General features: G+C 38.4%; 1 protein-coding gene across 7 annotated transcripts in view; it reads right to left on the reverse strand.

Moving 5' to 3' along the window:
* The window catches only part of LOC309689066 (low density lipoprotein receptor adapter protein 1), a 47,825-nt gene that overhangs the window by 10,981 nt on the left and 23,431 nt on the right, over positions 1 to 13,413 (reverse strand). For all 7 annotated transcript variants that reach the window (XM_082505220.1, XM_082505221.1, XM_082505223.1 and 4 more), the window contains 4 exons: positions 10,224 to 10,336; positions 2,269 to 2,383; positions 1,837 to 1,909; positions 1,597 to 1,683 (listed from right to left, as the gene is read on the reverse strand). In XM_082505220.1, coding sequence (XP_082361346.1) covers positions 1,597 to 1,683; positions 1,837 to 1,909; positions 2,269 to 2,383; positions 10,224 to 10,336 — 388 coding nt within the window. The remainder of the gene's footprint in view (positions 1 to 1,596; positions 1,684 to 1,836; positions 1,910 to 2,268; positions 2,384 to 10,223; positions 10,337 to 13,413) is intronic.

Here is a 13,413-nt window from a genome sequence, read left to right on the forward strand (position 1 = left end):
GACAAGTGACAGATGACTGATACATTTGTGAGAGAGCAGTGTCAATCAAAAACTTAAAAGCCAAAATTGTGATAGACTTAGTATAACTGAAAAGGTCATTTAAGATCATCATAGGACTGACTTGCAGTGACTTCCACTTAGTCACGATGAGTTGAAACGGATAGGTTTGTGCAGATGAAACAAATCAGCATCTTATTATTGCTTCACTTCAATAACACAGCATATTATTTTCCCAGCATTAATCAGATCCCCGTGTGCAGACTGATTTCAAACGCGGATCTTGAGAATTGATTACAGAAGCAACAAACCTGAAAAAAGGGTTTAAGAGAAAAGACACTCTTTGGCATTCTTGCTGAGAGATAGATGAGAAGATTGACGCCACTTTCTCGTCTCGACAGTAAATATTGTGCGACTCAAAAAGACAGCTGCAAGTTAGCAGAGCGTAAAAAGTGGAAACTGCAGGAAACTGTCAGCCGTGACGCATGATGAATTCTAATTTTCTGACATGAAGGCCCCAAACAGCTTGAGCAGCGTAGATCAAAACTTTCAGCTGTTTTAATGTGTCGTCTGCACCCAAACACAGAGTGGTTTAAAAAAGAAAACGTAATGCTGCACATCCCTAAAAACGCTTTTATCTTCTGAAACATGTTGCCTGCCTCAAATTCATTAAAAATCACATTTTTTCAACATTTAAAAAGTTGTATTTGTACCATTTTCAATAAAATTAGAGCAATAATAAAGATTTTCAAGTCATGACCTTATTTTGGAAAGCAGATTGTGTAATCAGCCTCTGTCATATCTTAAAGACTTCATAGTACCTCATTATCTTAGCACAGAACTTCTCTCTCAGACTGCAGGCTTATTTGTAGTAAGTGTTTCAAAAGTTTTCAACAGTAGAAAGAAAAAGTCGAATCCTGATAAATTTTGGAGTTAGGGCTGGATCAGATTACCCTGAAGCATCTCATTGTTATACTGCAACAGGCTTGCAGGCTATCCCATGATCCACTGAGTGTTTCTTCTTCACTCACCTCTTTTAACTCTCTGTGTGTTTATACATCACTACTATTTAATCATTAGCAACTATTAAACCCAGGTTCTATCTGCTCTCTTCTCCCCTCACCCCCAACTACTCATGGCAGATGGCTGCCCCTCTCTTAGCCTGATTCTATCAGAGGTTTCTTCCTGTTAAAATGGGGTTTTTCCTTCCCACTGTCACCAAGTGCCTGCTCGTCGGGGGTTGTCTGGTTGTCGGGGTTTCTTTTTAATACTGTAGGGTCTTTATGTTGTAATATAATTAATATAACACACCTTGGCACAATATTGATTATGAATTCAACAGAATTTTTATAATCCCCCCCCCCCCGGTTTTATGGTGATGTGTCAGACTTGTTAAAAAGCAAAGAAAATGAATTTAATTTGGATTTGTTGCTATTTCTAATATTGAGAACTAGATAATTTGTTAAATCACATTAAAACAACTTCACAGTTAACACAGTATTTAACATTCTGCTGTCTTTTACCTTTCACTAATATAGTTATTTCTTGTTCGATATGCGGGGACACAATATGGATGAGGACACAATAAAATGAAGTTACCTGCTGGGACACACTGAGCGTCCGCTGCCTCCGTCTGCCCATTGCTTGCTGCGCACGTACAGCAGGTCCTGGCCTTCTTGCTTTTGTCTGTGAACCAAGAAGCTGTTTCAAACTCTTAGAAAATAACAGACTCCAACTATACTTGAAACTTTCATTTATGCACAGACAATTTAATGTCCACAAAATGCTGAGTATAAACGTAAGTTCCAGAGTCATTTCCTCTTTGTTCAGGGAACTTACCTTCCTGAGCAATCTCCCAAAGATCTAAGGCCACTTTAAAGGCCTGGGCTACTGTTAATGTTACAGCCTGAGCCTGGAAAGAGAATAACACAGAGAAACTAGATGAAATTAAATTATTTTTAATAATGGGTATTTGATTTTGTGATAAAGAAGATATTTTAACTTTTTCTTTGGATAAGAGTGTATCTATTGTGAAAGATTTGTCAGAAAGCAGTATTTTTTTAATACTAACCACAGAAGTAAATCTCAAGTATCACTAAGGAAACAGCCACAAGATGGAGCCACACGCCACCCATTGTTATGTTGCACTTAGAGTTCACAATTATTGGTCCTGAAACAAACTGAGCATCCTCCTAAAGTCTGACAACATATATCCAACACATCAGTCTAAATCCAGGTATATACAAGAAACCCACGGCACTGCAGACTTACAATTTTCTTCTTTTGGCAGAGAAAGGCATGGCACTCTAGAGTCTCGTTGAACTGACTCTGTGAAACATATGCAAAGACCTTATCCTGAGTTTTATCTGCTGTGCAGTATGAGATTCTGTTTTAAAGGAAAGAGAGAAATATGAGAGAGAACAGAATTTTATTGCAGTGTAGCAGTTCCATCAATTCACATGATATACAGTCAGTTACAACGGCTCTACATATTTCAGCCAAGCACATAAATAAAGCAATATCTAGTCCTTACCAGGTTTTAAAAATAGGTGAATAAAACTAAGATCATTAACAACACATGACATAAAACACCATGTTATTTTTATTTGACAAAAATGGAGCAAAATGCAGAAGGAACGCAGGAAAAACGAAGATGATTTAGTAGTTTAGTAGAACCACATTTGATAACGATAACTTAAAGCAATAATTTTCTGTCTCTCACATTGCTGTGGAAGAATTTTGACCATCCTTTACAATGTTTTCTCAGTTCATTAGGTTTTGTTTATACACAGCAAACCTAAGGACTTGCCAAAGCATTCCAATGAGGTTGCGGTCTGGACTTTAATTGGGCTACTGCAATGACTTGATTTGGGTTTTTTTTTTTTTTTTTTAGCCATTTCTGTTATAAATTTGTCCCTTTGCTTTGAATCATCATCCTGTTGTATGGCCATATGTAAGCCACGTTTTAGCCATTAGACAGATTGCCTCACATTTGACTTATTATTGACACGTTTGACATTGGTATGCAGAGGACTTCATGATCAGTAATAACTAAAAGGTGCCCAAAGACCAAATCATCACCCCTCCACCACTGTGTTTGACAGTTGGTGTAACATGTTTGTGCTGATATGCTCTGTTTGGTTTTCACCAAACATAGTGCTGTGCAAACATCTCGTCTATCCAGAAGTCTTCTGTTTTTTTCCAATGCAGCTTTCTTGAATGTTTTCCACTTGGGAATATTCCTTCTCGCTGCAGAATGATGGCCTGTTTTTATAATTGGCCTTAAAACACTTCCCAGATTGATGATCACCAACCGTTCATTCATTGCTGCAGTCTTCCCTCCTTGGCATTGTATTAACACATAGCTGAATGTTCTAAACCATAGAACTACCAAAATTTCTGATTTCATGGGAGATGCTAACATTTACTGATAACCAGTTAACAGTGGATTAGCAGCACGCAGCTGCTACTTACAGTCTTAACTCCTATGGAAGCGGTAAGGGTGTAATATCTCATGTGTTTCTGTTCATCTAAGGTTGTATTTAGTTAATTTTCAGACCCAGTGCGGACCATATAATGTTTTTTAATTATGTTCCGATATGTAAAACCTTCAGAGTTTGAATTTTGCCATGAGTGTACATCCATTTATAATGAATGATACACGAAAAAGTACAAATAGGAAGGCTTTAGTGTCACACATGCGACACAAAGTACACAACATTACCTACTAGTCCGCACTGTGAATGAAACCTCGTAGATCAAGGTAAGCTGCACTGCCTACATGTCAATTAAGGCTGTAACTTTGCGGTTTACTTTTTGCATATGCATGAGCACACCAGTCACAGCACCAGAGCAATGGATATGAATAATATGCTGATTGAGTCCCACAGCTGGGCAAAGACAAATGAGCAGCAGTGACATCCATAAGTGAGTTGTGCTTGAAGCTGTAGGAACTTCAGAGTTTGGATGGAGAGAAAGTGTTTCATGCCGAACTCGAATGTTGATAAAATGTTACCTTTAAAGACTGAGCTTGTCGATTAACCCTGAATTTTCAGCAAAGGAGCATTATTTACACTTTTGTGATGAAAATGATAGAATTATTCAAAGGTAAAGGACTTTTTAAAAAAATATTATATTCAGATCAACTGTTTGCTGTTCCTCATTTTTTATCTGAGAGCATCAACCACTGCAGGAAGGCATTTGAAACTGCAGTAAATCTGCTGAAGATTTTCTGAAATAACCTCCCTGACAGTTACATAATATATTGCGAATTCTTATCAACCGCAGAAAAATGTCCCCATCATGTGGGTATATATATTTTTTTTCCTCTGAAACATTTAAATTTCTACCATCAGTGGAAAATAGAAAGTCTAAGATTACAAATTGATCTCCACTGTGATTGTATTGCATTTGAAACCTCATTCCCAGCAGTCACACTGAATCCACTATCTGGTTTTCAAGAAATCCAATTGTCTGCAAATCCAGCCACAGCCTCGGCCCTGTGATTTTCAATAGTTATCTAAAACCCAATCCAGACAAAGTCCACCAAGCCATTTTGTTCTCCCACAGCAGCTTGTTTGGGGCTCACTGAGGCAACAAAAGCAGTGAATTTCCTTTGTCAGATTTTACACAGGCTATTAGAAGCTGTATTGATCTTCAGTCACTCTGTGTATATGCGATGGTTACCTGAATCGGCAGCATGCGTCATTTGTTTGTTGCCTTAAATAGATATGCAAATTAGCCACGGTAAACGTTGCACTTGACCTTTTTCACTATAATTAAAAACAGCACAACAAGGACAATTAGGGGCTCCTTCCATAGAGCCGATAGCAGAACTCTTCGACACGAGCTATGTTGCTATTTTTTATATTCATGCTGTCATCATCATCACTGGAGAAAAGAGAAAGCTCTGGGTTGATGGCTGTATAATCTGCCATCATTAGAGCAAATTGTAAACTACGTGCAAAGGGGATTTGTGGATGGCTGACACTCATTTGCTACCCCAATTCAGAGGTGGGGGTTGGGTGGGTAGTGGTGCTAAAAATGAAGTTATGTATTAGATCAAACAACAACCATGAAATCAACAGCGCTCACTACTCCATCTCAGATTGTTTGCTGGCTTGCACCACTGATGCATGACCCACATAGCAATGCCCAGGATACCCAGCTTTGCGTATTACCCCCTCTCCCGAAGCGCGAACTTATATTTGGGGCCGTAATTGCATAAAAATGAGCAGGGAAAAGTTGAAAGGGTTGACCTATTTAAAATTAGAAAACAAGAATGACGAAACTCAAGTACTACTCAATACAACTCAATTATCATCCTATTGAGATAGTATGTGCTTTTAATTAACTTCATATATTTTCCACAAGATGAATTTCACTTATTTTAAATATTTAAGCATCCACATGCCTTCATAATTCTTTGTGTTCTCAGAATTTTATTTACTAAATAATATGCTCCCTTCAAGGCATCTCCTTGTGCACATCTGGATCGCTTCTAGCAAACATAGATTTCCATTCTTACCACTACACTGCATCTGCTATTTCGCAATCGACTTGCAAGTACAGAAAACACTACTGATGAGAAATTATCCTGACCTGTGTCTAAAGGTAACAAACGGAGCACAACCAAGAGCATAGCAATCTTTATTTTGGATTATGCAAGTTAAGCCTGTCAGTGACCCAAAAATTGTCTCGTACCATGCTTTCATCATGTTGCAACTATTCACACCACACTCAAAAACAGTTGTTTGGACACACCAACACAATCCCTACTAAGCTACTGCCCTACTTGCCAGATTTGGCTCGCGCAAAATGAGATTTATTTTGAAGAATCATTATTTTGATCTAGTGGCGGACATCCAGCGCACATGCAACTGATCAGAAGGGGTGATCTAAAAATAACTGGGGCTTAAAGGAAGCAGACCCTGAAGGCGATAGCAGCTAAAAATTACATCAGGCGTGTTGTGTTTTTTCCATTTTTCTCGTTTCTTTCTTTTGCTTTTTAAGGACTGATCTGCTAACCTCAGAAAAAGTTCTATGAATAGAATTTAAATCAGTAACTGCAGCATTTGACATTTTATTTTTATTTAATGGCAGTATCTAAGCTTTAGCTGTTCTTGACATATTTTTAAAACCTTTTTTAGCCTTATTATGAAAAAAAATAAAACTTTTTCACAGTCAGTCTTTAGCTTTCCCAGAACAATGTGCTGTAAGCGAAATATTAAAATAGGTCAGTGCACACGCAGTGCATGTCTTGCAAGTCAGTGACCCCAAAGCTGTTTGTGCATCAGTTATGATTCACATTACTAATATTATTATTTTGCACTGGACTGTCCAAAATCCCAATATCACAATAATCATATTAAGAAGCACATGCCACATTGACTTCTACTGTCAACAGCATAAAAGTCAGACTTATACATATAGTTACATGTATTCATCAACAAAGAGGCCTCTGTCCAGTGAATGTACATGTAAGATTTAATCCATGTGCCAAAGACACGTTTCTTCTATTTATAAAAACTCTTAAGAAAACTTTTTAGTCATTACAGGATAATAAGTGTCAGACGTGCGGCGCAGTGGATCTTATTTTCAATACAGGCCTTCAGGTTTAAAGAACAACAGGAAAAAAAAAACAGACAGTATCGCATAGTTCCCGCTAAGCTTGAACAACAGAAGCTGAGCTGTCAGTCGCCATCATATCTCCAAAGGGGCTGTCTGGACTGCAAGCCTTTGATCTTCTTACTGTGTACCGCACCGGTATTTGTGAGGCAGCGAGAGAACGTCATTGGATATTATTTAAATATTTACAGTACAAAGCCTGAATAGATCTTCACACATCAAAGCCTCAAACCTTTCATACGCTGAATGAAACAGGTCTGCTGCTTAATTCGACAGTGATAACTTCTGTTCAATTTTCAACTTAGCAATACTATAAAAAAGAAAGAAAAAGCAGTGGGTTTTTTCATCTTTAAATAAAATGATGAAAGAAGCCATGTTTCCATGAATATTTAGGATCACTGTTACACCCAATATCCTCAGCTTAGAGATCGTACAGACACATGTCAGAACCACGTGTATCATTACAAGGTGCGTTGTCAGTGCTCTGCTAATTGATATGCTGGCTGTTCCCTGAGAGCTCTTGTCAGAATATGAATCAGCAACGCTAGCCCAGATGGAGTCTGAACACCCTCACAATGTTCTCTGCTGGGAGCATCTTCTGTCTGCATGTTTTAAACAAAGCATGTTTTTAAAAGGATGACAAACATCGATTACTGTATTGGCGTTGAATATCTGGATTTTTCTACACCGGCGCACATAAAGGCCTCTCCAGAGTGTCAGTACTCAAAAACAAACCAGCCACTTGTCTACTGATCCAGTAAGTGGCTGCATTAATCAAACTCCCACATCTTCTCCTACACCTGCAGATCTGCAAATCTGTGCATGACCCAGTAACAGAAAACACACAGATTACTTATATTTTGAACTAAACACAGGAAGATTTCTTCATCACTGATTATGGTTCAAACATCTATAGGAATCCTTTGTTAGAGACTGATCTAAGAACAAGAAGCTGTAACTTTAGCCTAGCATAAAGACTGGAGGTAAACAGCTAACCTGGCTCTTCTTGATAGAAAGCTGTCAAACCAAATAGGTTCTGACATTTAATTTGGATTAACTGGATCTGGTGAATCTTTGGACCCCACCTAATGTGCACTTTTGAAAATTGTGTTTTGTTAGAAGCAGAAAATTTGACTTCTCCCTAATAGGAACTCTGCTTCATTATCATATCAATGGATGTTTTCCACTTCCTTCCTTATATATAAGCTCCATCACTGATCTGTAAACTACTGACAGGTATTATCATTACAATCCAGGGTTATGCCTGAGGTAGAAAATCATCTATTCACCTCCTGTGTGGTGTAATCCTTCACTGCTGTTTGCAGTTAGACAACAGCAGCTCTGCAAATCCGGGAACATCAAGCTTGTGACAATAAGCTTTAACCCTTTAACATCAAAGTATACAGGCTACCTGGACTTATTTTTTAATTTTGGCTTTAAAATTGCAAAATAATTATCATCTTTCAGGAACCACTTAAATTTTCTCTATAGCGAAAACATTTCAGCAGTTATGATAATGTGAAGCGCACTGAGATTAATTTTCTGTGTTCAGACAGAGGACCTTGTGAAAGCTTTGTGCTACCATGACATGCCGAATATCCCCATAAAGCTCGTCTTCTCTCATTTCAGAAACCCTTTTAATTCTGTCTCTGGCACAAATGGTAACAGAGTTATGATCATTTAAAAAGTGCCAATGAGGGGGGGGTGTTAAAAGCTATTGGATATTTTGAAACTGTAAAAAGTGAAATTCCACCCATACAGGTTAGTATTGCATTGTTTTGGGTGTGGATGGGTGCAGTGGGAGGGTTATGGGTGCTGGGATCCTATTTTCTATGCCATGCACAATGCCCTCCTGTCTGTTTTCTAAGCTTCCCCTGAGGGGAAACAGACTGGCTTTAACCCAGTGTGAATCCAAAATTAATTCTACAAACACACAAATTTACATACACACTCACTGTGCAAGTTACATCCACAAAGTCACAATGTGTGGACATATGTGCACATAACTTGTGTATCTAACTCCCCCTGTGGATGCTACGCACTCTAAACACAGTCTTGATTTGCTTGATTTGAATTCTTTCACACTCTGCTTGCTTTCTTGGCCAACAAATGGATTATGTGCAGCAAAAAAAAAAAAAAAAAAAAAGATACGAGGGGGTGGGGTGGCTACAAGGAAGTGGAGGTGGGGGTGGGGTTCCATAAAATCTTCAGTCAACCCGAGCACGGCATGTGGTCCTTCACTGAGTCCTGTATCATATCTCGGCAAACAATCGAAGCTCGAGTTTCAGTCTAAGAACTCTGTTGTCCTGTGTTCAAAGCTCAGTTTAAGATAATGAGCATAAATAGGAGCTTTTTTTTCCTTAGACAGTATAAAGGAAAAGAGGAGAGAAAAGAAGGAGATCAAAGACGAGGCAGGTTTCACTAGCCTGTGGTCTGTTACTGCTGATAAGGTAGATCAAGAGGGGATCCAGAGCTACACCTGCACACACATCGATTCACCTTCAAACACATGCGTCTTTTATCAAAGCTTGTTCTGTAATCACAGTCCAGCCATATGATATTTAGACTGTAATCCCCAACAACAAGAGGCCAAGGCTGTATTATAGAATGCTACCCAGAGAGAAGCCAGCCAAACATATCATATACACACACACACACACACACACACACACACTATGGGCTGATTTACCCACTTTCTGTTATGTTTTTGTTGTAATTGGTTTCCTTTACCCTTTGGTGCCAGGCAAAAGAAGATATTTCATTACCCTATTGTTCAACATTTAGTCCAAAATTGATGTGATACAACAGATAATCATCTTGTGATGTACCCCTAATTGACCCACTCACCACAGCTCTGAGCAGAAAACTGCTTAGTTTAATGCTGCAAAAGAAGCACGGCAATGGACAGAAGGGAAAATGACCTACATAGAAGGTCAAAAAATGAAGCCATATCATAACAACAACAGCAACAAGACTTATATTAAGAGCATTATATCAAAGAATGGCTGAACAAAGAATAAAATAAAGGAGAAATAAAATAGCAGCAAATTATTATAGAAAAGAGGGGACAAACCAATGACCTCTTGTAAAATGAATTAAAAAATAATAATTTAAGTGAATTTGAATTTAAATTGAGTTTGGTACAAATGAGTTCTCTGCTGGAGTGTTTGTCTCATTCAGTTCCAAATCCCTGCAGGTGTATCTGCTAACTCTGATAGCAAACTAGTATATTACATGCACACGCTGCTTGGGAAGTTTGAACCAATGCTGGTACCTCTGCAAGGTTGTAGTCCACTATAATGTTTTCCACTTTAATCAGTTTATATCTAGAGCACAGATAGACAGAGAGTACATTGTAGCAGTACAGTAGAGCCTGAGAGGAACTGTTTCTGATAATGAATGTCAACTTTTATGAACCATGCTGATTGTTCAGTTTTTGGGATTTTTTTTTTTTTTTTTTTAAGAAAAGGGCAAAAAATTGAAGTACAGGAAAATGGGGTAAGGGAAGTTCTCTGGGAAACATGAGTATTAAAAAAAATCTTAGTAATCAATCACTGTTGTGGACTAACAGGTTCAGGATAGAAATGCGATGGCCGTACCTGTAAATGGAGACATTCTCTATGAGGTCTGTGGTTTCTGTGTCTGTGATAACGATGCCTTTCGGTGAGACTGTCAGTGTTACTTTCCGAAACTTCTTTGCACCGGCTCTGGCCTGTGGATATTGAACACAAAACATATACAGTAATGTGCAAAAGTCTTGAGCCACCCCTCATTTCGTCCAGTGAACCAGACTTTATTGACATTTGTAATGTGGTCTTGAACAACAGTTCTCCAGGCTTTCTGAAGGTCTTTCAAAGTTTTGGAATGTTTGTTGCTTTTTCACTCATTTTCAGTCCAGTCCTTGTACCTGACCATTTTCAGAGGATTTTTTTTCTTTTTGTTAAGATGCTTAACTCTCAAATATATATTTTTCAAGCATAAAGAGGTACCCAACTCAAGGGATGAACCTGTATCGTATGTACAAAAATAGACAACATAGCAAAGAAGAAACTTCAAGCAGTCTTTTTAAAGTGCATCTTTAAGCACTTTGTTACTAGTAGCCTGTGCCATTTCTTTAGTTGACATGAAATAGTCATTTTGTACAACCAATCAAGAGCAGGTGAAGAGTATATGAAGGTCATGTCTTTAAGAAATAGAAAGCAATCCATCAAAGACCTGACACAGGATCTAAGAGATGGATATAGCCCTTCAGTTGATCCGTCTACTGTTCTCTCAAGCCTCATCAAAGATGGTTGAAATGGAAGTGTGGCTGTATTTATGCCAAATTAAATCAGTGGCAAGAGTTCTGATGGGGTGATGAATTCAAAGTGACATTTTTGGTTCAAATTTCTGTCAACGTGTACGGATGAGGTCAGGAGAGAGGTACAACAGTGAGTATCTACAGCCAGCTGTAAAACACCTTGGAGGCTCTGTCATGGTTGCATTTTAGCCAGCGATGTTGGAGATCTTGTCAAAATGAATGCAATTATGAACGCAGAAAAATATAGTCAGATTTAGATCCAACATGTAATATCATCTGGAACGTGTCTCAATGGCATGTTCCAGATAGTATTTTTGCACGACAACAATCTCAAACTCGCTATAATAAAAGTATACCAGGATAAAAGAACAGACAATGAAACACTACCTTAATATTGTTGAGGCAGTGTGGGATCATCTTGATAAAGAATGGAAAAAAAGGCAGCCAAAATCCAAAAAAGAGCTTTGAATGTCCTTCAGTAACTTAGAGAAGTATTTCTGAATACTAGTTAAACATTTTTTCTTAAAAAAGAAAGCCTGGCTATGTTGAGGAATAAAGGAGGCCATTGCTGCACCCGTTTCTCATTTTCCTATCAAAAACTAGGAAAAAGGAAGGATGGCTCAAGACTTCTGCACAGCAGACGCACACTGTGTACACAAACATAGATGAAAGAAGATGAAGAAACTGGAGGAAATGTTGCCTCATAGAAGAAAATGCAGGCCTTCTATGTCACTCTGACATTAATACGAAATGACCTTCTGATCAAACACTAAAAGCCCTCAACTTGTAAACAGTATGCTGTTAAGCAAAACCAAGCAGCCTGCTTTATAAAAAGCGACAGAATGAGGGGAGAAAAGCTGCAACATGCAGCCCAGAATGAGCACTCCAGGTCGGGCCAGCAGCCACTGACTCTCCCTGAAACTTTACACCATCTGGACTTCCAGAAAATACTGTTGACAGTGACAATAACCTCCAGATAATACAATTAAATAGCAAATGACAGCAGTTTTTTGCGACACTCAACAGATATCAGGCTAAGCATCAGTAGAGTGACCACCAATGAATAGATTAAATACATATAAATACAAATACATTTAAAGAACTACATAATTTAGTATTTCCATATGTTGAATTGTGTAAGAACTCTTTTATTCATAAAAGAATGATGGTGAGAAGCTAAAGATCAGTAGGAGTGAGATCTTTGCTTAAACAAAACTAGGACTTCTCAAGGACAATGGGAATGGTGCCATGGCTTGCTGTAGGAATTGTAATACCCTGGAGATGGTGACATTGAACAATAGTCTCTGCTTAGAACCACAACGCTTAAAAGCGTGCTGTAGCTGATTGTGGTAGCTCTTTCATGCAGGAAGCGCTAACGGCTACAGTTGCCGGCGTCATGTTTCGAGTGCCATGCCACAAGGCAAAAACCAATCTGTCGGCTTGAGATACGCCAAGTTCAGCCTTTCTCTATGTTTGCTTCCCCTGTCTTGTCTAATCATGTCTTACTGAAGCATGTAGTGAACAGAAAAGTCACTTATTTATTCAATATACCCATTCAGTTCAGTCAATTATAATGGTTACCGAGGGAACAGACTTTTTGTCTTGGTGTAAATCAACTGAATCTTAATCCCACCATTAGGTTTGGTTCAGTCTCTAATTGAGAGGCGGGGGATTTATGATTGTACTGCTGCCTGTGCCAGGCTGTTCATTCTGCAAAGAAACATCAGACATTTGCATTGTTGAGAAAGTGCCAAGTGAATAGGTGTGCAAGTGTGAGCGTTAGTAGAAACAGAAACATGAGTATCAATTTGCATGAATAAAAACGGTCCAGGAATTGGCTTCTTGGTATGTTTCCAAGTTAACTGGTTTAAATGCAATGGTTTTCTTGTAGTTTCAAGAGAAAACTGCCAGCCGGCTGAACTAATGTAGAAAACCGTACCCAGAAATCCCCAGTATGCTGGTGGTAAGCACAAACATGAAAACAGAGATTGGCCTTCTGCATGTGTGCAACCCCTGATAATCCTGGATTAGCTGCTCTATTTCCATGCATATACGTGCAAACCCTGACACAGAGATAAACTTTGTAAACAACTTGGCAAGCATATTACAGAAATTTCCCTGTGAATGATGCTGATTACTTGGTTTAAGAGTAATCGCAGTAAGCTGTTAAATATTTCGCAGAACGTCTCAATCAAAAGATTTCCTTTAACTGAGCTGTTTATCCTTAATACTCATATAAGACAATAATCAAAGGTTATAGTTTAAATGATTCTGACAGTGTCACAGTGATTTTGCTCCTGTTATGATGACAATCAAATTCACTGACCCTTTGCTTGCTTAGCTTTAAAACAATGTCCTGAGCCATTAAGATGACATGGATGAAATCTAAATTTAGCAATCAGTCATCTTAGAGTCACTCAGATAATGTGCACTGGAATTTGAAAGTACATTGTCACAGTAATCCTCTAAATAAATATCACTGCAGTTGA

The sequence above is a fragment of the Aulonocara stuartgranti genome (assembly GCF_965226115.1).
Source record: "Aulonocara stuartgranti genome assembly, chromosome: 15".
In the NCBI taxonomy this organism is placed as follows: Eukaryota; Metazoa; Chordata; class Actinopteri; order Cichliformes; family Cichlidae; genus Aulonocara; species Aulonocara stuartgranti.